At 40.8% G+C, this 27,696-nt stretch overlaps 3 protein-coding genes across 4 annotated transcripts; 2 read left to right on the forward strand and 1 right to left on the reverse strand.

Annotated features, from left to right (window-relative positions):
* The first annotated feature begins 93 nt into the window (after positions 1-93).
* On the forward strand, positions 94-8,539 carry LOC101171575 (aldose reductase-related protein 2). Of its 2 annotated transcripts, none has more exons than XM_004069825.4 (11): positions 94-287; positions 1,291-1,383; positions 1,873-2,049; positions 2,133-2,249; positions 3,191-3,268; positions 3,695-3,811; positions 5,639-5,751; positions 7,146-7,233; positions 7,301-7,384; positions 7,487-7,569; positions 8,290-8,539. In XM_004069825.4, exons 1-11 carry the CDS (start codon positions 270-272, stop codon positions 8,321-8,323), a joined length of 1,002 nt encoding a protein of 333 aa, XP_004069873.1. In that variant the 5' UTR covers positions 94-269; the 3' UTR covers positions 8,324-8,539. The 2 variants fall into 2 exon arrangements, with proteins under 2 accessions (XP_004069873.1, XP_020559897.1); XM_020704238.2 differs by having other exon boundaries at positions 1,903-2,049.
* Positions 8,114-18,965, reverse strand: klhl36 (kelch like family member 36). The gene is made up of 9 exons (XM_004070172.4): positions 16,442-18,965; positions 13,647-13,718; positions 13,231-13,425; positions 12,745-12,867; positions 11,335-11,556; positions 10,952-11,257; positions 10,000-10,227; positions 9,765-9,922; positions 8,114-9,634 (listed from the first exon to the last, which is right to left on the reverse strand). The coding sequence occupies exons 2-9, from the start codon at positions 13,698-13,700 to the stop codon at positions 9,061-9,063; spliced, it is 1,860 nt and encodes a 619-aa protein (XP_004070220.1). The 5' UTR covers positions 13,701-13,718; positions 16,442-18,965; the 3' UTR covers positions 8,114-9,060.
* Positions 18,966-19,152: 187 nt separating this feature from the next.
* On the forward strand, positions 19,153-26,342 carry cotl1 (coactosin like F-actin binding protein 1). Its single transcript, XM_004069826.4, has 4 exons — positions 19,153-19,589; positions 19,996-20,078; positions 24,336-24,493; positions 24,729-26,342. Exons 1-4 carry the CDS (start codon positions 19,513-19,515, stop codon positions 24,837-24,839), a joined length of 429 nt encoding a protein of 142 aa, XP_004069874.1. The 5' UTR covers positions 19,153-19,512; the 3' UTR covers positions 24,840-26,342.
* The last annotated feature ends 1,354 nt before the right edge of the window (positions 26,343-27,696 follow it).

The raw sequence follows: 27,696 nt of genomic DNA on the forward strand, positions 1-27,696 counted from the left end.
GCCGTCTGCCTGGGCTTTTAGTCCATGCAGTTTGCATCTCTCACCGCTAGATGTCACTGGTGTCCACACGATGGTCTGCCTACTACGGTGGCCGAGAAAGCTCAGCGCGTAAAGTCCATCAAGTCAACAACCCATGAGATGCAACAACTTAAGCGTTCTGCAAACACCGACAAGCGCGACGTTAGCATGAACAACAACAGAAGCGATTCTTAGTGACAACAATTAATGACACAAAGACGGAAAATGGTTCTGACCGAACCAAACAGTCAATGGACCGAACTCTCCAGGTGCGTCAGTAGTCTTAATAAACCCATCTCTCCTTTTCCTGACTGAGCTTTCCACGCGTTTGACAAATGTCATGCATCAAAACAGAGCAAACTAAAGAAAATGTAAAGAGAAAGTAGAAACGGAAATCTGTGAATTTGCAGAATGTAATCTTATCTTAGCTCCAGCTGTACAGCAGCCGGACTGCGGATGGACATGACGTCACTTTGTGGTTAAGACCCCCCACTATAAATGACTACAAAACCATCAACCATAGTGTGTATGTTTGTGTCAGGGTACATGGGCATTTGTGTTTAGTTCTGCATGTGTTTGTACCCGTGTGTGTTTGTGTGTCTGTAGGTTTGTGTGTCCTTATGTATATGGGTGTGAACACAGGTGTGCAGTTGTGTATTTGTGTCGGTTTGAATCCCTGTGCACGGGTCTGTGTCTGTGCAAGTGTGTTTGTGCTTGAGTATATGTGTTTGCACACAGGTGTCTGTTTTTGTGCATGTCTGTGTGCAGGTGTGTAATTATTGTGCCAGTGTGAATGTGAGTGCACAGGTTTTGTGTGAGTGTGTTTGTGTATATGTGTGTGTGCACACAGGTGTCTGTGTTTTTGTGCATGCCGGGGGCAGGTGTGTCTGGTTGTGCTTATGTGTGTTTGTGCCAGTGTGCATGTGGGTGCACGAGTGTGGGTGTATTTGTGTGTGTGTGTGTGCAAGGTGTTGCTGAAACTAGAAAAGTGACCTTTGTGACGGGCCTGCTCTAAGTTATTATTTACTCATAAATACTACATGCTGGTGAAGTTCTCTGAACATTGGACAATAATTAACTCCTGGGATGATAAGGAACGACTGAAGAAGTTCTGGGTGTAGAAACCTATGGGGAAAAAACGGAGATATAGGAAAACCAACAAAGGAAGAGAGTTAAAGCAGAACTAGAAAAAAAAGGAGGAAGAGGAAACCGTGACAGCAAACGCTGCACTTCTCCTTCTGAATAGTTTCTTTTTATTTTTTTCTGCTGAAGGAGATGGACTCGGACGAGGACATTCGGGTGCCCAGACTCATAGAGTTGAACGATGGTTCACGCATGCCTATTCTTGGCCTGGGGACATGGAAGGTACCTTCATCCAAAGATCGTAACTGTTTTGGGTTTAGAACATGCTAAACAGTTCAGTTTTGTAAAAGTAAACGTGCTTTATAGTTAAACAGAGTTTACTTCTTATTAGAAACTGTTACTGAATTAAAATGAAGGCATAACAGAATGTGTTTGTTTTTCTTCTGCTGAAAGGTGTTACCTCTGATATTTTTTTTTCCCTGACAAACGTTTGTTTACTTTTTTATGACTCAGCAACTCGTCCCAAACCAGCTCAGTTTATGATGAGCTTGTGCTGAGTTTTCTGCTGCTGCTAAATGTTGTCCATATTTTCTTTTTTTCTCTTTAAATTTCTTTTGGAGAAAAGAAATAGAGGTGTACTAGGGTTCTTTTTTTATCATAAAGGTGACTTAGAAGCTTTTTTAAATTTTCATTACACTGCACTAGTCTGTATAAAACAACAAAAGGAATTTGACAGGAGTTTTTTCCTCTGGATGTCTCTGCTCCTCACAGTCCTCTCATTTGCCGCCCAACTCCGTCCAGGGAGCCGTGGAGGCCGCCATCGCCGCTGGTTACCGCCACATAGACACGGCCTACAGCTACGGCAACGAGGTGGACGTTGGGCGAGCTCTGCGCTCCAAGATGCGGCAGGGCATCATTCGGCGTGAGGACATGTTCATCGTCAGCAAGGTCTGGCAGGAAATGTTTTATTTCCCGCTTTATGTCATGTTTTCTGATGATTTAATGCTGTTTCATTGAATTCTGGTCTGTAGCTGTGTGAAACCCATCATGCCCCAGAGGACATCCCTCTGTGCCTCAACAAGTCTTTGAAGGATCTCCAGCTGGACTTCCTGGACCTTTACCTCGTACATTTCCCCGTTGGCCTAAAGGTTAAGCATCCGTCTTTAAACTAGTCTACCACCCCACCCCCCCATATTTACTGAGTTTACCTGATTGCATATTTTATTTTAGGAAATTGATGAAGGGGAATATATTTAGTGTGAAAAACATTACCTTTCAACTTGAGAAATTTATATTTTTTTTAATCACCTGAATGGGACTATTCTGCCTCAGTTTCCTGAAGGTGATCAAGTAAAAGTCAAATTTTTATTTAAATAACTAAACGACTTTATTTCATAACAGAAGCCAGTTTTAAAGACCCAATCTGATTAAAATTGTGTCTTTTTCTTTGCACTTAAGCATTTTTTTTTGATGATGGAAGATATAAATTAAGAAAAGCAAGCGTAGAATTTCTTTATTCAATCGGTCGTGAATCAGAATCAGACGAAAAAAATGCAGTTTAACGATTATTTTTATTTGTGACGTAGAAAATACGCTGGCTGGGCCACGAGTCTGCGTCCGGCTCTGCTCCATTCTGATGCATAAATCCATGTACGTCATTGTTTTCCTCGTTTGAGCTGGAATCTGGATCTAAACTGTACGGCTGGATAGATCTAGTAGTGCTCGCCATTTTTTGTTGCATCTATAATGTTAGCTTGGGGATGTGATGGGAAGGTGTGGCGGGGTTGTTCCGCACCATTGGTCCCATCCACAACTAAATTATAGATTTTGGCTAAAAAGAGCATCATCCTAATAAAAGACCTCTGGGAAGGCTTTTAAAGCTAAAAGAGGATCAAAGTGGGTATTTGAAAGAAGGAGATCGCGTGTTTTATTTTATTAAATGAATATCAGGAGTTTTTTTTTATCCTGTTGCAATGAAACATCACTAAATTTGTTGTTAAGAACTTTTAAGTAATTTTGATTTTTGCCCTTCAAAGAAGTAGTGGAGTGAGGACGAGTTCCTTTCATTTGTCTGAACTTTTGTCTGCAGAAAGTTGGGGATGAACTTTTTCCAATGAAGGATGGAAAAGTTTTGACCTCTGACATCGACTATGTTGATGTGTGGAGGGTAAGTGCTCACTTTTGAAGTCGCATTTGGCCTCTTCCAGGGAAATTTGAAGTTGACTGTTTATATAACAAGCACATCACTAAAACCTTTAGTGTTCAGTTTAAAAAAAAAAAGTCTAAACAAAGTCTAAAACTTTTAAACATTTCATTTTTAAATCTGGAAATTGCTTTTGTTTTTCTAAATGTTTTTTCTTTTCTTTTTTACTAAAAAAGTAGGAAATATGGGGTGCAGCTGAATGATTTTGGTTTCTGAGATTAAGTTTTTGTGACCCAGTTTTAATAGATTTGACTGTGTGGATGCAAACAAAACCTCAAAGGAGCTAGTTAATTTACATTTTGGGGATTTCTGTTACAGTACTACAAAGATGACAGAAGAGTAACATGTTCCGTTAAAGTTAATCAGAAATGGATTGTCTCCATATTTCAGGGCATGGAGGCTCTGCAGGCCTCCGGGAAGGTGAGAAGCATCGGCGTGTCCAACTTCAGCATCCTGCAGCTGGAGAGGCTCCTGGCTCTGTGCAGAGTTCCTCCTGCTGTCAATCAGGTGGATTGTATTTTTGTTGAAAACTCTGTTCTTCTTTCTTTTAAACTCTGATTGTATTCGTTTTTAAAAGTAGAAAAAAAAAGCATGGTGCAGAAATCTTTCCTGCTAACCTTGGTTCGTTTTAGAGACGGACTCTTAAAGGTCGTTCTGCTCATTTACCTGTAGAAAATAGAGAATTGTTGGTCATAATGGTCAGCAAATACCTACAAAAACCCAAATATAACTCAAAAACGTCAAGCTGATGTGTTGGATTGTGGAAGATAAGGTTGGTGGTCTACAGAGGAGGTTTCAGTTATTTATTTCTTAGCTGAACAATGAACAGAAATAAACTTTAAAGGGGTTTGGGGCTCCTCTGCACAGACGCTAGACCTTCACTTCATCTCTGAGGCCTTCAGGATTTGTTGATGACACTTTGGGCTCCTCTAGTTGTCCTTTACAGGTTGTTCCTGCAATGGGTTAAACTGAAATTTGTCATGTTTGCCGTTGGGGTGTTTAATTTTTATTCAATGTTATATGTTTAGGGTTACTTTGGAGTGCTTCATGGCTTTTCTGGCTTAAAGCAAACATGCTATCACAGATTTGGCAATAATCAAAACTCCCCCAAAGAAATTGTGAAACCTTATAGACAAAAACACCAGAAACCAGCCTGATGAATGGCAATAATTTGTACTAAAATGATAAGCCACTTTTGTAATAGTAAAATTACTGGTTTCTCAACTAGACAGACAGAGGCTAAAGGTGTCCTTCAAACCTCACCTGACTCCTGCAGCAGTCCTGCACCGCAAGGACCAGATTGTTTACATATTCTTGTTTTATACTGCGAATCTGAGCGGAAATGTCAGCCCTGCCAAAAACTCACCAAAATTTGCACACACCTAGTACCTGGTGAAAATTAATTATTGACATAGTGAACAACCTCTCACAAAATAAAAATAAAAATTATATATATAAATCAGGAGAAACCATCAAAAAATGATTGGGGCCCAAATCTCTTATGAGGCTCAAAAACAATATTTCAAAATCTAGTAACGAAACCAAAACCCAAGTATACAAATGAAGTTTTAATGCTATTATGGGATGGCCACAGGACCTATTGTTTGCTGGCCCTTCTTTTGCAAAGTGTAAAAATTGTCAGTTATCCCATTTTCTCACAAAATGACAAAAAAAAACACACTTTTGTTAATACGGTTTTCATTACCTTCGTTGACCTTTGACCTCAGGACGAGGCCGCCATCTTGAATTTTCCAAAATAAATATCACTTTTTGCATCATCTGCAAATCACCTCCTATTTCCTCGATCATCATTCGGAAAACATATTGGTTTTAAAGTTTGTTGATTATGAACGACGTTAGCGTGGCGAGCTAGCAAAAGTGGTGTTCCCCTGTTGCTCATGTATTTTTTACCGGAATATTGTGAAAATGTAATACATGAATCCCTGGCTCCAGCTAAACAAAATGATATGAACATTACTGGATGAGGGTGTTGTTAACAAAACACCTCAGTTGCAGAGAACATCCAAAAATGTACATTCGGAGATTCTTTTAAAAATTACATCGTTTTTTTCGTCACCCCCCAGTGAGCAAAAAATAAACTGATTGCTATGGAAATAAACCCAACAGAAAAGCCGCAATTTTGAAAAAAGTGTTAACGAATTTGTTTCCTGACACTCTGACTGGGGTGGCAGGGGCAGTGGGGGAGAGTGAGAGGCGTGCAGCCTGCACTCAGCCAGTGAGGGCGGGGTCAAAGGGGGATTGCGAGGGCGGGCAGTGCATGCGTGACATAAAATTCCGCTGGGGGCTTTAATCTCTCATTATTTCTTCTAACAGGTTGAACTGCACCCCTACTTGGTTCAGGCGGACATGATAGAGTTCTGTAAATTAAAGAACATCGCCCTGACCGCCTTCAGTCCGTTCGGTTCGCCCGCAAGGCCTCCAGACGAGTAAGAGGTTCCTAGTGTCTGTAAACAAACCAGAAGCTCTGAACATGTTCTAAACATTTTTTGTAACTACACACAGCAGGACAGAGTTTAGGAAAAAGGTGAAGAGTAAAAGCAGGTTGGAACAGGTGGAGGAAGGTTTCAGGTGTGATGTTTGACCAAAGAGTGTCAGCAGGAATGAATGGAAAGGTGTTGAAGCCATGTTGGACTCTATTGCTGAGAGACTAGGCAGAAGGTTCTCTTTGGGAATGACAAGGATGGACGGGATCTGGAATTAATCCATCAGAGGAACAGATCCTGGTAGATGTTCGAACAAAGGAAGGACAATGATGATGCTGGTAAAAGGATGCAGAGGTTGGAGCTACCAAGAAGAAGACCTAAGAGGAGGTTCATCATCATCTTTTTAGAGCGCTTCACCGCAATAAAAAGGGAAACAAAGCCCTAAAAGAGTTAAAACAAAATGAATAAATAAGTGAATAAAAATTAATAAAAACCCGAAGGTAAAAAAACCCCATAAAACTTAAAATGTAAAATAAAATGTCTTAGCAAAATCTCACGCTTGGCTTTAAAAAAGGGTCTTGAGTCGAGTTTTAAAAATGAATAGTGAAGATTCTTGTCTAACATTTAGCAGCAAAGCTTCAGAGCTCAGATAGAAAAAGCTTGTTCACCCCAACACTTCCTACTTCCACGGACAAGCTGATCGGCTGAAGCTCAGCAAGATATTGAAGAAAAAGGACATGAGGGTGGATGAAGGAGTGTGCAGAGAATTATGCAATCATCCTATAATATGTCTCAGTTTGACAGAAAAACGTAATATTACTTTTATTTTTGTTATGTCAATAAAACTATTTAAAAAAAAGATTATTCAATGTAGCACCCTCTAAAAGGAGCAGCCAAAGAAATAATATCTGGTATCTAGATGAGACCCTGTGCAGCAAACCCGAAATCAGGGGTGTCAGACTCGAGGGCCGTCATCCTGCTGTTTACCTGGATCAGGTGTGCTTTGCCAATAAGATGCTACAATGGCAGGTTAGCCTGAAAACATGTGGGAAACTGACCCTCATGGTCTGGAGTTTGACTCCATTACAATTTAATCTGCAACGGCCCTAATCTACTGATTAATCTACTGATTTAACATTTTGCATCTTGTTAACAATTTCTAGTTTCTGCTCTTGTTTACTTTTTGCATCATTTTTGCTGTGAATGTCACATTTTGAGTCACGTTTCTTTTTATTTTTTTTGCTTTTTTCTGTATTTGACTTCCTTTTGTTTTCTGTCTCTGAGCTATTTCTGAATTTCCTTGCTGGATCCTTCTTTCAATACATATTTTAAACCACTCTGGATGACTGTAGATGCTTGATTCTTGACACATTGAATTTGCTGTTGGTCCCTCAAAGGTTCAAATGTGGGACTGATCCACACAAGCTCCTGGAGGACCCGGTCATCGCTCAGATCGCAGAAAGGCACAGACGCAGCGCCGCACAGGTGCGTTTCTGCTGCAAACGCCTGTAGTGTTTTTGCACGTCTGCCTCTGACGGCTGTTTTCTCTCAGGTGTTGTTAAGGTATCATATCCAGCAGGGAGTTTCAGTCATCCCCAAGAGTGACAAACCTCATCATATCATCCAAAACACAAAGGTAAGAACTTACTTCAAGTAATTCAACAGATTAGTAAAAAAAATCGAATGAAATAAATTAGTTTGCTCCATATTTATAAATCATCACTTCCAATGTCTGCAGATCTTTGATTTTCAACTCAGTGAAGAAGACATGACGACCCTGAAGTCCCTTAATCGAGGATGGAGAGGCTGCAGGATAGAAGAGTGAGTCTGATGTGAAGACCTTTTCTTTTGGATGAAACTGTTAGATGGGCTTTAATCAGGATCAGTTCAAAGTAAAGGAAAAACCAGATTGTAAAAAAAAAAAAATTTCAGAATAACTCAAGAGGACACATTGTAAACTGGAAATATAGAAGATTTAAAAAGCATCACATTTTAAAGGTAAAAAATTTGAAGAATTATTGAAAACGTTGATTTAAAAAAGTATCAACTTGTGACGTCATGTACAGAAAATAGCTGAAGTCAATTCAGTCGACTTAGTTTTGCAAAACAGATGTCGCCATGTTGGGGGAGGAGTCACTCCAGTCCAGTTCTCAAAGACGATGGACACAACAGACTTTGTTTTGGAGTGGAAATTATGTCACCTCCTTCGCCCCATGTCAATCATGTCCTGGTAGCCAATGGTCTCAAAGCTCCGCCCCCAAATAATGATGGGGTAAACTCTGAAAACCAAATGTCTGAAATGGAAGCAAAGAATGAGAAAGAACTCGAGTTGAAAATATAAAACAGCAGTAATTACAAACAAACCTTTTTAGGTTTATCGTTTATTCAAGTTTAGTATTTCAAACTTTCACTATTTCTTTCAAGTTTACAATCTGCATTTTGGAGTTTAAATCGTTTTTTTTTCTGTATCCAATATTTTCTTTTACACGGATTGGACCCCAGACTTTGGTACTGAACACAAACATTTGTTTTTCTCCTCAGATTAAAATCCCACCCGTACTACCCCTTTGAGTGAGTCGCCCCAGAAGAAACCACACAGTATTGACTGCGTCCAAAACCATCAACACACTGTTTACACATTAGAATAAAATGAGGCAAAAACAGTTTTTTATTTTACTACAAAGTTTGAGCAAACTTTAAAAAAAAAGCTTTTAATATAATTTACAGTAGTGCCATTTGTGTAACATTTTTGTGTATGGATGAACTTCAGATTAAAACATTTGATCCTTTAGTTAGGAGTGTTTTATTTGTAACAGAAAAACCTTTTTTTCTTTTTCTTTGCAGATCAAAAGGTTAAATGTAGAACTGCTGATATTCAGACAAAGGCAGCTTGTAGGATCCCATGCAGTCATTGCAGAGAAAAATAGAAAAGCCTTAGAAAAACTATGTTCGCTCTTATTTTGCAGGTTACCTGTGGTTTTAGTAGGAATGCACAGATAACATGTATAAAAGAAATTGAAGAACATTGTCTTAACCTTAACATCAGCCTCACCAGCCTAGATTATTCCTGAATCGAGTTCTGTGAAACCTTCCTGTAACCTAGGATCATTTGATTTAAAAAAACAACAACAAAACATTTGTAACCACAGATATAAAGTAACGACTGTTTATCTCACGGTTACTCATGTTTAGAAAAAAAACACATAATTTTGGGACTAATAATACTTTCCCTTGCTTTTTCAGAGCTGTAAAAAAAAAAAAAATCAGATTTACAGGCAGGAGGAAAAACCAAAAATGGCTTCAGCCATGCCGTTACGTAGGTCCAGGTCTTCCTTTTATGTCTCGTCCTATTTTCTTCTTCTCTGGTAAGGGTGACGGTGGTAAAGGCTTAACGGTGCACACGCACGCCGACGCTCCTGCAATGCGTTTGGGCAGGTCCGGCCCCCTGGACCAGCAGTTCTTGTCAGGGTCGTAGACCTGGGTGACTCTGGAGAACGCCATGCTCTCCCAGCTGTAGCCCCCCAGCACAAAGATCTTCCCCGCCCTGATGGCCAGTCCTGCCTCGCTGTTGGGCAGCAGCAAAGGCGCCACCTGGGTCCACTGACCGCCACAGGGGTCGTAGGACTCCACCTGTAGGATGTCGAAACGCTCAGTGGTGTCTGCGTGGTCGTCGCTGCCTCCGATGGCGTAGATCAGGTGGTTCAGGGAGGCCATGCAGTGCCAGCCCCGCGCCACAGACATCGGCTGGCATTCCACCCACACATCGCCTTCTCGTGACGGATTGTAGCTCAGCATGTCTCTGCGGTACGGACCGATCTGATAGTCGTGACCCCCTGAAATGTAGACAACACCACAATGGACCGTACCAGCGTGTCCGTAGGTGAAGCTACAAAATATGAGATTTTAAAGGTCAACGAGATGCAACAATGAGCAAATCAAAAGGCGAGAACATCAACGGAGGGAGAGCTGGACTGGACTGCAGCAGCTGCGGCAGTCATGTGATGCAGACGTCTCACCTGGGCAGACCTGTCACGTAGGACCAGCAGTCCTCCGCCGGACAGTACACCTCCACAGAGGACAGAGCTCCGGTGTCATTCCTCCCTCCCACTGCAATCAGGCACTCTCCCACGGCTCCCAGGTAGAAGTCCACCCGTCGTTGGTTCATCGAAGCCCCCTGACAAACGTCACAGCAAAAACGAGCATGGCAAACACCAAGGGAGACGACTTCAGTGACACCATTTCCAAGCCTACCCTGCTCCACTGGTTGTGCCGAGGGTCGTATCTGTACAGCAGGTTACAGGCAGCCTCTCCTCCGTTGTCCCTGCAGGAGCTGCCGCCCGCAGCGTAAATGAACCCCCCCAGCACCGCCAGGCAATGGTGGCTCCGCTGCGCCGGCAGCTCGGTCTCCACCTCCCAGATTCCCGTCTCGCCGTCGAGTCGACAGACTTTGGAGCTCAACTCCTCCCCGCGCTCGAACACCTGAACAGGGAAGAAGAGAAAGACGAGGTGAGCAGTACTTAAAGACCCACTAGGATCATCTTTGATCTATTTTCAAAACGTTTCCATTGGAGTTTTAAGTTTGATAAGGCTGTTTTTAGCCAAATGTCATTTTTGAGATATACTTAGATGCAATTTTGAGCTTAATTTTCTTATTATATGCCCTCCATCATCAGAAAAAGGTCACAAAAGAATTTGGTTGTTTAAAGACCCAGAATCTACAACATTTCTATATTTTAATAAAATTAAGATCAAAATTTCATTTCTCTTTATACAATTAATTGTGAATCAGGAGCAGACTGGAATAAAAATGCTGTTTGACAAAGAGATTATTTGAGACGTAAAAAATCCGCTAGATGGGCCACAAGCTCCCTGCTCCAAATTGTCAGCAACGGAGAGTGGAAAGGGGGCGGGGTTGCTTAATCTCAATCCTGCCCACGACTCAGAGGTGAATTTTCAAGGAACTTCTAAGAAACTATTACCTAGAAAACGACACTTTAGCTAAAAATTGAATAATCACAATTAAAAGACCGCTGGGGACGGGTGAGACTTTAAATAAAAATGGTCTTTGTGTCTTTGAGCAAGGCATCTAATCCTACACTGTCTTAAATAAAGAAACCTGCAGATTTCTTTATTGAAGACAGTTAAGAGCAGAAAGATTCATCACAACCCAAAGTCCAATAATCTACACTCATTACATTCCCACCTCTCCTCCAATCAGTAGCAGCTGCTCCACTCCGCCCCTCAGCGCCGTTCTTTGGGTTTGGAGTAGCGGTTGAGCGCTCAGCCTGGCGTGATATCCCAGCGCCTCCTCCACCAGCGCCTCGCAGCCCGTCTCCTCCGGCAGCAGAGCGCGCAGCGCTGGAAGCACCCGACTCACCAGGTCTCCTACCGGCATCAGCGGGAATCGAATATGGGAGAGGAGCTGCCTGGCGTGGGTGGTCCGCTCCGGGGTCTGGCTGAGCCACTGCAGGGCGGCCTGCAGCAGCGTCTGCTCGCTTTCATGCTGCACCTGCCAGTGAAGAGCAAAAAGCTGAAATTCACAAGGAGGGGGCTCTATTAAAGAAATCTCCCACTCCCGGCTTTTACCTGACCGCTGGACAGGTAGGACGTGAGCTTGTGTAGAGTGATGTTTCGAAGAAAATCCGGAGTGAAGGAAAGTGTGGCGAAGCGTGCGAGGATGAAGCTGTCGATGAAGGCGTCGAGCCGCTCCAGACTGTAGAGCTGAGCCAGCTCCTGCAGGTACAGGTAGTTGTCCTCGCTCACCTCCCGCTCCAGGTACTGGCAGCAGAAATCCACGGCTCGCCACACCTGAACGACACCGTGTTTGTAAAACAAACGTACAAACGTGATACGAGGGACGATCGGAAACCGGTGCCGTTTGTGTCCCACAGTTTTACCTCAAAGATTTTCACACAAAAAATTACATTTTAAAACCAGAAATGGTAAGATCAGTGTAACTCTGCATTTTAGCACATAATTATATTTTGAAAATCTAAAAGGGACTTTTATCGAGTATAGAACGAATAATAATAGTAACTGCAAACTTTTTCTGCTTATATAAACACTTTTCTTTTTACTCTCATCCAAAAAAATATAGGAAAATGCTTAACTTGTTTATAAAATGGAATTATTTTATTATGTCCCTCTGTTTTGTTCAACCCCATAACAGTCAAAACTCCACACTCAGCAATGAGTGGTTGGATTGGGGGGGGTTTAAACCACTAACTAGATCCTGAGCACTGCTGAGTCTGCAGCTCACCAATATTTCATTGTTTCTATTTTCAGATTCAAGCTTAACCTTTCAACTCATGCAGAAATATATTTGGTTTTGGGAAAAGTAAACAATTGTCTTTGGAAAATACTGTGCCATACAGTGTGCATATCTTAACTAATATGAGGCCACTATATTAGCTAAAAATCTTCAACTAGGTAACAAAATGAAAAAACACTGTTACTGGGTTGGAGGTTGGAAAAACAATCTAGAATCCATAAAAATGTATAGAAATATAAATCCATAAATAAAAATAATCTACAATAAAATGTACTTGGAGACAGGGGATTCCCACGGAACTGCAAGAATTTATTTCAATAGAAATATATACAGTTTTGTCCCGTTAAGGTGTTGAATTTATAAAATAAAGTGACAAATTTTATGATTCTTGAGATTATATGACTATGGTGGCATAGATAGATGCAATATCCAGTAACCAGAGAACTTATTCAGAAAATAACTCTTATAATACATCTGACTGTGTATTTAATATACAGACATGAGAGAAAAAAACAACAATATTTTATTGCACTTAAGTTATTCAATCAAAATGGTCTTTTAGAAGTTACAGTACTCACATAAAGGGTGGATAAATCCTTCCTGTAGATTAATTACTGGTGTCAAAGTAATTGTGATTTTAAAAACACACAGAAGCAAGTAAAGGTATAATGACTGTAGAGGAAGGACATGAGGAAATTCAAAGATCTCCAATTCAATGGTTTTACCTGCAGGAGGTGAGCAGCTTCCAACACAAAGTCAAAGTTTCTTCCATCGAGCATCAGCTCTCCGCTGTACAGGAAATCCACCACCGCTTTCAGGCCCACGTAGGACATCCCAACCAGCTCCACCTGCACACAGTTCATTGTGCATGAAATCTTTCTACTTTGCATGTTTAAAAGCACTTCACTGATAAAACTTTGGCAGGATTCCATTAAAGGACAGTGCAGTAAACCGCTGGTGATGCTGCAGATGTTAAGATCAAATTGTTGTTTAGTTTCAAATGAAGAGTGTGTGGTTTCAGCAAATTCTAAATAAGAAAGACACAATCTACACATTTTCTAGTCTTAATGCATAAATAATTAGCTTTTATTGTAATATATCCGGCTATATATCTATTATTTTATCAAGATTAGCCTAGTTTAAGTGATTTATGAAACAACAAATGAAGTGGATTTTGCTAGCAGGTGATTGCGGTGTGTTTTTCCGAATACCTCCTGCTGGTGCTCCTCCTTCATCCCCAGGGTGAACATCGCGTGGAAATAAGCGCTGGAGACGGCTAGCAGGGCCTTGTGCGCAGGAACTCGCTGGTCATCTGCGATCAGCACCACGTCACAGAACTGATTATGTTTCCGTTGCTCGTTGAGGCCCTGCAGCACCTCCATGGCCTGGCCCACTGAGGAGAACATCTGCTGGCACAACATCACAACTTAGACGCAACAAATCTGGCTTTCAACTCTGTGGAGTTTGTAGGAGACATTGGTGCAAGTAGAACACTTAATATGAAATACATCACATATTGAAGAAAAAAATTAACTGTGCAAGTCTATTAATCTACAACTTAAAGGCAACACAAGTATGCGTCTCCAGGTCAAACATTAAAGTGAACTGAAAACAAAGACAGGCTGACCTTGGAAGTCTCACTGATCCTGTGGAGTCGAGACAAGCGGCCCGGTTTATCCATAATGTCTCCACGGACCGGCTGTGTGTTCAGAACACAGAAGGTCCACTTTTAATATTTTAAAATAGCATTAAGAACAGCTGGAAACACCAATCGCATGTGTGCAAAGAAGAAGAACAAACTCAAAAAAGCTACTTTTTTTTTCTTCCAAGAAAAGAGTCGGGATAAAACAAAAACTGTTATTTTCAATTAAAAATATATATATTTGGAAATTAATGAAGCAATATTACTTCAAAGGTAGTTTCTAATACCACCCTCCAATTGTAATCTGAATCATTGTTTTTTCAATTTAACAACATTTTTTGAAATACAAACAAGTACAAACAGTAAAAATGTATTGTAGCGACCCGGGGGTTAGCGCTGCCTTCAGCCCCAAAGGCTCATGGGAAGTGGGGAGCTTTAGGGTGAAACCTCGAGTCAGAGGGTTGTGTACTGAAGTCAAATCCATGCTGTGTGGGCTGTTAGGGTGTGCTAGATTAAGCAGACTCTGCGCTCATAGAGATTCTCCAGTGCTCTGACTCTTCATATATACTTGAGACTGATCGGGGTCGGGCAGTGTATGGGGCACGCTCAGCTCTCCAACAAAGCCATCTTAATTATCAATTGGCTTCAGCCACCCCACGAAAGTGACGGTCCGGCTGGATTGTTACAGTATATACAATTTTTTATATTGTGTTGAATTGATCAACATGTAGATCAATAACAGATTTTGCGTTTTGGGCTTTAGGACTGTTGATACATCATGAAGTAGACCTCTCTTCTTCTACTTCCCGGCGGATTCGTCAAGGTTTCATAACAAGTTTCTTATTATTGTTAATAAAATTCAAAATAAAAGTATGGAACTTTGAACAACACAGTAACAATACTAATAAATTGATGATCAGAAATAGAAATATAACCAAAATCAGCTCTAAAAGAAAAATGGAACAATCTGTTTTTACTATGTTCTACAGGGGCCTGTTTCACAAAGGAGGTTAAGTGTAAACTCTGAGTTCATAAACCCGGAAATCAGGGAAACCCTGGGTTTTCCGTTTCAGAATCGGAGGTTTGTCAAACCAGAGAAAGCAGAGTAAGTCAAACCCGTTTCTGAAAGAGAGTTAACTTTTACTCGGAGTCAGTATCCATGGTTACTTATGCTGTGAACCTAACCTGGTCGGGAGCAGGTTTTATTCTCCAAACTCGAAGTTTTTGCCGGTCCCCTCCCCTTTTTAAAGACGAAGCGGTATTTCTCGCTTTAACCTTCATTGCCCACATTTCCGTCACGCGATCTAAGTGACAAGAATGGCTTGTCCTTTTTTGGAGGACCCAATAGACGAGGAGGCTGCATTAATTCGTAGAGAATTACATTTACGTCGTACGAGGATTTTGAGACCTCGACTCGATGTTTTGTCATTTCCCCATACGTTTTTGTTTAAGCGTTACCGTTTTTCGTTGCAGTCAATTACATATACAAAATGAAAACAACATTAGGTCTTGCTATGTAGATGTTTCATATGTCAAATATTGTCAACAAAGCCTACATCCATGACATGCTCACATTTGACCTGATTGAATTATGTTTTTATACTTCATTTTTAGCTGCTGCCATGTTTCTTTTAATTCCTGCAGGATTGCATCTACATGAAAATGAAATCAGGGACATTGAATTAGATTAATGTAACAATTACTTTTTGGAAACACAATTTTCTAGCACTGCTTACTTTCTTAATCCCATATAAACCTATACCACTTGATCAATACAGGGGTAGTGTTGCAGCGTGTGTGTGCTGAGCGGGGTGCAATCCACGAGAGACAAGGGGAGGGGCGATTGCAGGTGCAGATGGGGGGGGGGGGGGTGGGGTGAGCACGGATGAGGAGGACGGAGAAGGTGTCATTCCCAGAATAACTGTTTTGGAGTCATTCTTATTCCGCTCTGGAGGTTGAGGGTTTCCAACGGGAAGTGAACCCCGAAGGAGAATTCCCTTCAGCCCTGAAGGAAATCTCCCCTGCGCTTCTGACCACTGTCGGTCGGAAAGACGAGAGAAAAGAAGGAAGTCTTTGCGCAGCGAAAGGTTCAACAGTAGACAAAAGTTCACTTTTAAAAACACAATTGCATGTATTAATATTAAAATGACCAACGTTTGCTAGAGGGGAAGGTTAACAATAAAGTCCTCTAAACATTATCGACGTTAAATGCATTTTTCCCCAGATTGGTTCTGAACACTATGCAGCATTTCATGCATTTACACCAGGAATAACACTTCAAAAGTACACCTAAATATCACCATTTTTTATTTCACACCTTACGCTATTTAAAAAGTTATTACAGTCAATATTTATAACAATGATTTAAATGCAAACTTAGGCATTAACTTGAGCAGCTATGTTTTCCACGCTAACTGTCTCTGTTTTGCAGATGCAGCGGTGTTGCTTTTCTTCTGGAATATGTTCTCATATTCACTGCAACTCTGCAGCAGCACGTCAAGTTCAGCTGGCGAAAAATACGCAGACCTCTTTGTTTTCACGGTTGCCATGGTGACTCGTGATATCTGCGCTCCATTGATAATGGCTTCTTATAGTCGCGGTGCTCACGCTCACCTCCGAATCAGTCCACTCAGAGTTGATTGATCTAACGCGGATCAGCTGCTCTGAAACTGAAAACTCAGAGTTGTCAATCTCTCGATTGACCAACTCAGAGTTCAGGTTTGACCTCAGAGTTGGTTGAACCTCCTTTGTGAAACAGGCCCCAGGTGAGCTTGACTTACATGTTGCCGCTTGTTCTTCAGTTTTCAGGCAGAACCATGACTTACTGCTGCTGCGGTTTTATGCGAAACATTTCCCTGAGAAATTTACATAAAATAAACGTTTTGATAACGACGACATCTACAGTACGAGTACGTCTGATCCTTTATAATAGATCATTTGTTTTTAAACTGTTACAGTCGAACAACTGACGTGTGTTTTTAAAATTAAAAGATGAGCAGCACCATCTGACAATGTTGTTAGTTTAGCTAAAAGCTAACCCTCTTTGTTTGTTTCCTGTTGAGCTTTTCAAAATACAATATCTACTTTTCCGACTCTATGGTTTCGATAAAATTAAACAAAAAATGAATAGCCTAATTTACTTTTTCCAACGATAATTGATAAGTCGAAAGCTGTTACAGTTTTCCTGAGTATTTTTTATGTGACAAGCTAAAATTAAAAGAACTTAAAACTATGTTTTTTACCTCTTCACTGCAAGATAACACATAGATTTAAGCACAGATAAATCACAATAAAAGTAAATATGATTTAAAATATGTTAAGGAAAAAAACATCGGTTAAATTTAGTAAAATAATTCAAATATATTTATTCCATAGCCGTATGAGTTTACATCGATTAAAAGAAAATTAAATCGAGTTGTCATTTGACAGTTTATTTTGAAGCGAAAAGATTTAACCGGAACTTGTTATTGACGTAAGCGAGTTGAGGGGTGACAGCCGGCAGGAGAGCCAATCACAATCAGCTTTTGGCAAGCACGTGAAGAATTGATTGGAGGTGACTTTCCTTACCTGTCAGAGATATTGAAAGTAAGTTGGACATTGTAAGATTGTGAAATAAAAACTGTTGAACATAAACATTTTTAAATGGTATCAACTATTTATTCAAATAAGGTATTTAGCCATCTTTTGGGGAATTTTATTTTTTGGAATATGTTAAGATTATTTTGAATAATTTATAAAAAACAATAATATTGTTATCTCTAAATCTGCTACTCTGTCTATATCAGAAGAAGCCTTCAAGAAGTTGCTTTAGGCTATTCTATATACTAATTTGCAACTTGAGCAACTATTTTCTAAAATCTCTTTTAGTTCTTTGTCGTTGACTTGAAAAAAAGAACAAGTATTTTTTGCTTAATAATAAAAACAACAATAATATGGCATATATGTAGTTTATCTGTAACTGTATAAAGTCTCATAAACATAACTTCCCTGCAAAGATGAAAGTCGGATGTCTTTTGTTCCTCACACATTCACAATTTTTACTGTACTTGATCGAAATGTTGAAACATAATCTAAGCACCAAATCAATATATCAAATAAGATTTGGAGGGGGAAATATTTTTTTTAATTATTTCTAATGACTGTAGCTTTCAGTATTTACAGGTGAGGAACACCTGTACGGCTGCTGTTCAACCAGCAGGTGGCAGGATGGTGCCACAACTGATCACCTGGCATAAGGATCTCTTATATCAGGGTATTTGTCTGATTCCACTTACTGCTGTGAAAGAGTTGCTCATCCTCTCAGCCACTTTATAGGTGGGCTTAAGGAAGGGGGTGACCTTTGACCTTCAGTCAGCCTAATAAATTATTGATTGACCATAAAGTTTCATTTTTTTGCCTTAAAACTACCGTCTCGCATTGATATCATTCGTTTTGGTGTACGTATTTGCATTCAAGAGCCGTCCAAGGTTTGTAGATGTTGTTGGAAACAATAAAAGCATAAAATAATAAACCAGTCCAGAGGACCCTGCAATAACTTCTGAATAATAATAATAAAAATAATAATGATAATAATAAAATGAAGAAAATCTCGTGATTTCAAAATAAATTACACAAAAGCATTAAAAATCAATTACAGAAATCACGCTGGGTTTTGTAAAATTGCAGCATTCACGCAACAAAAAACCGGAAACGTTAAAATGTCCTTTCAAAATTAAACTAACGATGGCGAGTCTTTCACGTTTTGGACTGGGCAAGGCAAATTTAAATCCTGAACACGTAAAATCATTAGTCCATTATTCTTGTTACGTGGAACAATTTAAATTAGGTTTTTGACAATGATGCGGAAGTAGTAAGATATTGTTTAAATGTATGTCACTAAATTCTAACCAACCAATCAAACTAACACACCTGCAAAACAACTAAATGATTTGCAATAATCATTGCCCAAAACTGTATTTGGCTATCTTAAATTATAAATCTACGAAAGAAGCTATATAAATTGGGGAAACTCTAATAGTAAAAGAATGTGTTGCTTTATGATATTGGCACATATCTAAAAGAGATCAAAGGGGTTTAACTTACCTCTTTAGTTTGTAGTTTACTAATAAAAGGTTCTTAAAGTAGGACTTTTCTTTTTTAAACTAATTTATTGAATTACATAAAAAAGACATAGGGTGTCTATAGCTTTTATGTTAATCTTTAGGTTATGCAATGCAATGATCTTGGGAAATACACCTAAAATCATATTACCTGTAAATATGTATAACTTTATTAAGACATTTTAAATACAATGAACTGTCAAATATCATGTGATGAAAGGCGGACTTCTTGTTTGACTAAAAGTGTACGTTAAGTAGCTTATTTTTCTGTAGCTCTCCGGAACTCACGCTGAAATCACTTTCCCCCCACAGACTTTGTTTTATTGTGAAAGCCTTTCCCGGAAGCAGTCTCTGCGCGCACGTGCAGTTTTTTTAGAGCGGCCCTTAGCGACGATCGTCGTCCAGGAGGAGGTGAACGCAGCGTCTGAGGAACTTCTTGACCTGATTGACTCACATCATCACCGCCCATAAAGTGGAGACATCCAGGAAATGAGTCGATCTTCCTCAGCCGGCACAGCTCTCTCCTCCCGATAACTCCGAGCCGTCCAGACGCTCCTCCACAGCGCTCCTGACCGGGTCCAGACGCTTGTATAACAGTTGGGACTTGTCGGATGTGTAGCGGTATCCTTGCAAATTAGCCTCCGTTTTTTTTGTTTTGTTTTACCGTCAAACGCAGCCCGGTTTGATCCGATTCCGCGCGGACCTCGACTCGAGTGACTGAATCCCGAATACCCCCCCAAAAAAACCCAAACATGGCAACCCAGATCGATAAGGAGGCTTGCAGGGAGGCTTACAACGATGTCAGGGACGATTCCACGGAGACCAACTGGTGAGTTGACGTCTGATTTAAATCAATCCAGCCCCCCTTAAAAGAAATCAATGTTTCTGACACTAAAACTAACATTTTCGATTTTGGCCGCCCACTGTTTCTTACGTCTGAATGAGTTTATTTTTCTCGACACCTAAATGCACTGTGTTGCCCTCGATGAGAAATGCCCCCCCTCCCCAGAAAGCCCGGATCCGCCGCAGTGGGGCCCGGCAGGGGCCGAGGTGTCGTCCCCGAACAGCCCAGAAATCAGGCCCTGCGGGGCAGAAGGAATTTCCTTTGTCCTGTTTTTAAGGGCTTTTATTGTGGTGACGCACAGAGCTGCAGCCTTGCAGCCTTTGGCATGGGCGTCTGAGGCATGCCTGCAGCCTGCAGCTGGTGTTTTAATGCCGCTGTGCTTCTTTTTCAGGGCCGCCTTTAAGTACGAGGGCTCCACCATAGTGCCTGCTGGACAAGGAACAGACTACGAGGACTTCAAGAAGCTGTGCACAGGTAAGGAGCTCCCATCTGCCTGATCTTCCTCTGGGCCTGACTGCTGCCTCCAAGCCACACAGCTTGTTTTGGATGCTCACTAATCTTTTAAGACCGCCGTGGCGGCTGCCTTACAACAGCGCTGTCACAGCAGTCATTGATTGCTTTCAGTTCTGCAACAAAGTCCAACCCGTCCGCTCGGCATTGATTGAGCTGCTCCTTTCCCATCACCCCTCAGAGGGTTCAAAAATCCTAAAAGCTCCCCTCTGGAGGTAAAAAGCATCTGCTCAGATGTTGGGTGTGGCAGGGTTTTTTTTCTTCACTCCTGCCTTTTTTTCTTCTTTCTTTTGCTTTCTCATTACTTCCTGTACTCGTCTACTGTTTGGTTCCTTGTACACACGCACACACCTCCTACTTTGGGCTTGTTTTCCTTATTAAGCATTGAATCTGTCTCTTTGCAAAAGAAAAACGAAGCGTGGGAGGAGCCAGCGGTACATCAGTGCGTCCGGGTTACAAGATCCTCTGCAGAAAAAAGGATCTTTTCTCCGTATCTCGATCCACTGAATGAACTAACGATCCTATGGGAGGGGAATAATCCAGCCTCTGGTGTGGACTCTAAGAAGTGACAGTGTCAGAAGAAGCAGAAGAGCTTTCATTTCCATGCCACAGTGCTTCTTTAAAAACATTCTTAATGCTCCAATTATGTATTTTTGCATTTATTTAGCCACAACGGATGTTTGTCTGATTGATTTCTGAATTTCTTTGGACCAGAACCGCTTTATTCCATGTGGACAGAAGCGGATTAGAAAGGCTCTGACTTGAATCGTGGATTGAGTTAAAAACATAAAGCAGCTCTGGAGGATGATGAAGATGACGGTCGCTTTAAAATCCGAGGATTCGCACCCCTGACATGACTTGGCGGCATCTGTCACAAGGTCCTAAAGCAAACCTCAGAGCAAACCTTCCGCCGGTTTAGCACCGATCCCTGGGCTCAAATCCAACGTGTTGGTTTTTCCAGCTTGCTTTCAGAGGAACTGAGCGTGAACTTCAGTCGCTTAGAACCTCTGCTCTGCAGAGAGGTTTGCTTAAACGGAGTCGTTCAAAGGCTTTGTGCTGCCTCATCATCGTTTCTAGACAGCTTCCACGCGGAAACGCGTCTGCAGAGTCAGCGTGGCTTTAAGGGGAAGATCAACCAGGAAGACTTTGGCAGGAGGAGGAAGTGTCGGGGCGTGGCGGGCCTCTGCTCAGGGGGGAGGGACTCACGTTGGTTCCTCTCTGGCATAGAGGTGACAGCGAGCGGCGGCGCAAAGGGCGGACCGACTATCAAACCGCTGTACCTTTAAGATTCCCTCCAATCTGGTGACCCGTGCGGTGAGACGTTTGACCAAAGCTGCTCTGATAAGACACAGTGGCTGCTTCTGTTTGTTTATCAGCAGCCCCAACGGGTTCATAAAAATAATGCAGGGTTTATTTTGAAGACAGCAGCTGAAGGTGATCTTTTTATCAACCGATCTGTAATTCTTTAAACTAAAAACATTTATTTGTTTATTTTCTTTTCATTTTTAACCTTTTTGTCCCGTAGCATTTTTCCAAACCCTCTATAATCTTTGCTATAACTTCATGTACGAATGAAAAACAAACAAACATGGTTCTCTTTAACAAATTGCAACATTATACATTTTTTAAATCAAGTTTTACTTTCAGTTTGACTAAATGAGTCCAGAAGGCCACATCATTCTGAGTGAACACCGTTTATTTTCTCCCTACACAAACTTAAAGACCCACTCTGATGAAAATGGTGGTTTTTGTGTTGTTTTTCTCATGATTGAAGACAAGTACAAAGAAAATTAAGCTCAAAAACACATTTATAAGTGTCTTTTATTCATATCTGGAGCAGACGCAAAAAATCCTCGTCTGAGCTGGAATCTGGCTCTAAACCGTACGGCTGGACACCTCCCGCATTGTTCACCACTTTGGTTGCGTTGCTGATGCTGGTTTGGGGACTGTAAGCTAGCGGGAGAGCGAGTAAACTGAGAGCTCTCACTTATAGGTGACTGGAACTCCGCCCACGACTCATTTCTGATGAACTCTGCAGAAACTATGTCCTAGAAAACGGCACAGATTTTTTATTTTAGCTAAAAATGACAAGTTTCTGATTAAAAGACAACTGTGAACGCTTTGAAAATGATTATTTCCCCCCGCAGCGACTTGTTTTATTCATCTCAAAGCTCCCCCCCCCCCCCCCCACCCAGAAGTTTGTGAATGAGGGAAAAGCTGCCAAATGCTGATTCCTTGGTTGCACAAAAACCCCTGAGTGTGCACAAAACCCACAAAAGCAGAACTTCCTCAAGAAAAGTTGCCTCGATTTCAAGATTCTCCTTTAGTCGTCCCTCCCACTGGATAAGTCAGGAGCTTCAGTTAGATTGCGTGAAGGACAGTCGCATGCTGCAGTCGCATGCGGTGGCATGCGACTGCAGCATGCGACTGTCCTTCACGCAACTCGGCAGAGCTTCAGCGCGCTTTGAATGAATTTGTGTGTGGATTTGTGTGCGCGAGAACATTTGATCTTTGCCCTGCAGCTGCTGTCGTTTCCTGCTGCACGAGGAAGAACATTAGACGGCGAACAAGGAAACCGCTCGCGCACATGCATCACCTCCACCGCGCTCAACACGGACACATTTGATTTTAAATGAAGATATTTCAACCTCAGACCCAAAAAAGTAAAAATTATTTCTTAAAAATATTTCAGGAGAAAACGCAAATTTACAGATTCAGAATATAAACGTGTTCATTTTAGCCTCCAAAACCAGTTTTTAAGGGTAATCTGATGGTCTTAATTAAAATGAGGCAGAAGAAGATGAGCTCAGACAACCAGGTTTCAATGACAAATAAGAAACGGAAACATTTCTATCACCTGAAAAAAGAAGAAATGGCCCTGTGGGCGGAGTCATGTGACCTGTGATGTCATCATCCCCATCCTTTCTGAAAATTGACAAGAATGAGCCGTTAAGAAAAGGAGAATGCTTGTCAACAAAAAGGCCTCTCCCACTCGCTAAGAATTTATTTCTATTATTTCTTTTATTTCATTTCCACTAAACAAAATTAAAACGTATTTTTTGTGACAATGTTCAAAGAAAGCGTGTCTACCCTTTTTACTAAAGTTTTAAAACCACTACTGACTTTTTTTTCCCCTTCTCTTAAATCAACAAAACAAAAATACACATGATGGTAACCATGTTTTGTTCATAAGAAATCCAACTGTCTAGATAAAAAAAATAAGTAGTTCTAAATTCAAGTGGGTGTGGACTGATTTGCTTCTGCAACAAAACCCTGGTGGTTATTTGGTGAACTGCACCTGGCTCTGTTTTTTTTATCTTATTTTTTTTTTTTTTAATTTAAAAATTAATCCTGTTCATAAAATAAAAATTATAGCAATGCCTAAAAGATCAGGTTCAGCCATTGGAGTGCAACTCACTCAACAGCAGAGAAGTTCTAGTTATAAATCAAGAAAATCACTCCAGCATACAGTTCCAGAGTTTTATTTTAGTTTTATATTTAAAATTAAGTTAATTTGTCATCTACCTTTTTTAAAGATGGGTTTCTGCTGAGAAATACTTCTAATTTTTGATTCAGCTTCTGGTTGTTTGAACCCAACCTTTAGGCCTGCGCAGACAGACAGACAGACGAAAACATCAGCAAGAACGTTTCGATTTCTCCTCAACCCCATGACTTTCTTTTCTTTCTCCTGTTTTGATTCTTGGACTCTACTGGACTGACAGGCGTGGTCACTGCTGGCTTGTGACACGACTGCAAAGCTCACCAAAGATTAACTCATCCAGTCTACTGACCTGAATACCTCCCGGCTGCGCAGACGCAGTCTCTCCCTCTCTTTGCAGTGCAGTGAGGAGCAGAACTCTGTTGTTGTTTGTGGGACAAACGCATTTTTGCTGTATTTTCACACAAAGACTCATTTAAAAACACAAAAAATGCGTTTCATGTTTTGTAGTAGTAATATTGATTTTTTTTTTTTTTTTTTTTTTTTTTTTATCACGATGTGAATTTCCACATTTATTTTAAATTATAAATAGTATCTTTGCACAGCGATGACCTTTAGTTTTGATTTTATTTCTATTGTAACGACAATAAAAATAGATAATAAAAATGATTCTGATTTTTCATTACCTTTTAGCAGAACTCTTTTTGAAAATCTTTTTCTATGAAGTATGTTCACTTATTTTCTAAATGATCGTTTTCTTTTTCTTTCTTGTCCTTCTTCAGACGACTCCCGTCTGTTTGGCTTCGTCCGGTTTACAACAGGAGACGCCATGAGCAAGCGGGTCAAGTTCACCCTCATCACCTGGATCGGCGAGAACATCAGCGGGCTGCAGCGAGCCAAGATCAGCACCGACAAGACCATGATCAAAGACATTGTGCAGGTAAGTCAGTGATCACTACACTATGTGACGGCAGCAAAGGAAAACTTTCCTCCTGGAGATTCTTTTAGAAATCAAATTTTAAAAATGGCAGATAGGTTTTTTCTATTTTTACGGTAATTTGGAGTCAATCTGCTTTATTTGTCATAAAACCAAAATCTAAAAGATTGACGCTCTTCCTGGTTCCGGTTTTGTTTGGATATGAGATAACAGTCGTCTTCCTTCCTGGTTCCTGCAGACCTTCGCCAAGGAGTTCATGGTCAGCGACCTGCGGGAGCTGGATGAGGAGTACATCCGCACGGAGCTGAAGAAGGCGGGCGGCGCCAACTACGACGCTCAGGCCGAGTAGAGGAGCGGCACGGTCCAACACGTCACCTGGATCAGGGGAGGGTCAGGGCAGGTTGGACTAAAATGGGGCGGGGGGGGGGCTGTTACCGCCTGAGGAGAGGGTGAGAGGGGAAGGAAAAGAAACGAGTGACGACTAAAAAACAAAAACCTAGAATAATGAAGGTTAGAATCTTTGCTTGTAGGTTAGACGGATCAGAGCTGCTTGGAATGTGCTGCTGTCAGCGCCAATCTACTCCACAGTCCCTTTGTGCTTAAAATGTCGCACGCTGCACGTAGTCTTATCCTAATCATGAGAACGCAACTGAACTTTTTTTAAATTCTCTCTTGAAAACGAGATGAAAAGTCGTCCAGAGCTAAAAAACCAACAGTTTTTTGGCGTTCTTAACGGGTTTCCTTGATAGCAAAACATTTTTACAGATTCAATCTTGTTGTGTTGGAAGATTGGTTGTGTTAGTGTGTCACGCACTATCGAAAATGAGTTTTTTTGGGGGGGAAATGGTAAAGGGGACGTCATATATCTTTTTGTTCACTTGAAAAAACAAAAACTGGAAGCTCACAGTCTGCATGGATCCTGCTTGTTGAAGTTGTTTTAAAAAAACTGATGTGTGCAGAAAACTGTTACATGGATCCAATCTAGATGTTCTTTGTGTTTAAGTGTTGTTGCTCCGCTGGAATCTGTGTCCACTTTTCCGACGCTGTCGAAATCGCACTGACCGCCAGCACCAAAGCAGTTCTGCTCGCTTCTGACCGCCAAGGTCTCCCTCGTCTCCTTTCCCGACGCTCCGCCCTCTCGGTCGGCGAGCCGTCACATCACTTCCACCCTCGCCGCAGAACAGCAAACTGAAGTGGCCTTGGTGGCTGCAGCACTGTTTGTTCAACAATAATTGGAAGCAAACGAGGGTGGAAGCGTTTCATCTCACATGCGATGTCAGACTGAATCCCTCTGCTCGCCGTCGTGTTTGACGCCACAACATTCTAAGTCGTGACACACTGGACCTCCAGGAAGGAAAGCTCTCCATTCTCCCGCCGTTTCCCCTCATGGTTGATGAGAGCTGCATCTAAGCAGCATCACAAAACCTGACAGGAAACTGAGAATGGAGGCCTTTTCTTCTGGTGTCTCATCTCATGATTGACCACTTAAATACTGTAACCTACCGTGTTGGACTGCCTTAGTCTCCCGTGGAGAAAGGGGCATTATGGGAGACTGTGGACACTACACTGTGATGGGCTGTCCTCCTTCAAAAAGCACAGGGTGGTGGGTCCAGGCTTGTCATCCCAATCCAGGAGGAACCACTTCTCAGTTGTAGCATATCTAATTATTTAGTTTCAACCCCTCTTTCCCTCATTAAAGATTAGGATTTTTGTCTCTCCATTTTTCAATGTTCTTTTTGTTTGAGATCATTTTTTTTAAAATTCAAAACAACTGATCAATTGATGTTTTTAAAAGCATTGTGATGGACATCTGTGTAATAAAGTGTCAAAAGAAAAACAGAATGGGCAAAAAGAAAAAAATCAGTCATTTCAAAATAAAAATTGATGTTTTGTTTTTCCTAAAATGTCTTCTGTTTTGTCTGTGAAGCTGACGGTTTCTCCACCTACACACCTGATTTATAAAACAAATATTCTCTACATTTTCCTTCGTGGCTACAATCTGATGTCCATAAAGGTTCATTAATCCTATTTTTATCTTAATCTTATAATCTGACATTCCCCCCCCCCCCCCCCCCCTTTTTGTTGACTGACTTGTTATTGCGAGAGGTTCCAATGCGAAAATGATGAACAAACACTTTCTTTGGAAAGCTGCATGCAAAAAAGAAACGGGGCTTCTTGTCAAACCGGTCAACAGTGGTAACTTTAAACTCCTGTTGGCCTCTGAACATCTACGGGCTTTGTCCACCTGTTACCTGCTGTGAGTCACCAGAAGCACCTAAACCAACAACCACACCTTTGTTTTTTTGTTAAACCTCACTTTCCCTCTTCAGAGTTAATCTTCACAGAATTCAGAGGCAGAAAAAAAACGTAAACTAGTGCAACAAGCCTTGGTAAGATTTATCAAAAGAAGTTGTAATGTCCTGATATTTAAGACTAAATTTAAACGTTATCAGCTATAAACACTCATGTTTATGTGAATTACTCTCATAAGTGGAAATATTACGCTCTAAAATTAGTGTGTCTTGTTAAAAGATAATTTTATATATTTAAAGTAGGTATATTGATATACATACACACATGTATGTACATTTTACTCAAAAGTAATCACATTTGAGCTCTACAGCAGTCAAAATATGCTTATTTGTTGTCCAATAAAAATAGAATTACAAACTTCACAATACATTTGTCAAAATTATATGTGATTATATATATATAAAAAAACTATTCTGATATTACTTAAAATTACATGTCTCTGCAAAATAAGTAAGAGATAATGCCGGACGAAGTAGAAACTACCGCTCACGTTGGATGGCTCTTGTTACACAATCAGAATCGAGTATTAACCGGGACCACCGTGGTGAATAAACATCCAGAGCGTCGGACGATTCAGGCTTCCTTTGCGTTTGTTCATTTCTGATAATGCACACTTTATCGAGCGCTATCCCTTACTTATTTTCTTAAAACGAGTTACTTCATGTCACTGCAATGTAACTAGTGTGTCAGTTTTATCACCTGCAAAAAGATATTTAAACTAGAAACTAGACAAAAATATTTAGTAATATTTGGGGTTTTTTGCATTAGAGGTTGCTTCACTGACGCCTTTTTATTTTATTCATCTTTATTTTCATTGTATTTTTGATTAGTAACTGTTATAAACTTGAGCTAGCATTTGTTCTTTTAAGTTTTTTAAATGTTTCCCAAAATCA

Source organism: Oryzias latipes, chromosome 6, assembly GCF_002234675.1.
Source record: "Oryzias latipes chromosome 6, ASM223467v1".
Taxonomy (NCBI): domain Eukaryota; kingdom Metazoa; phylum Chordata; class Actinopteri; order Beloniformes; family Adrianichthyidae; genus Oryzias; species Oryzias latipes.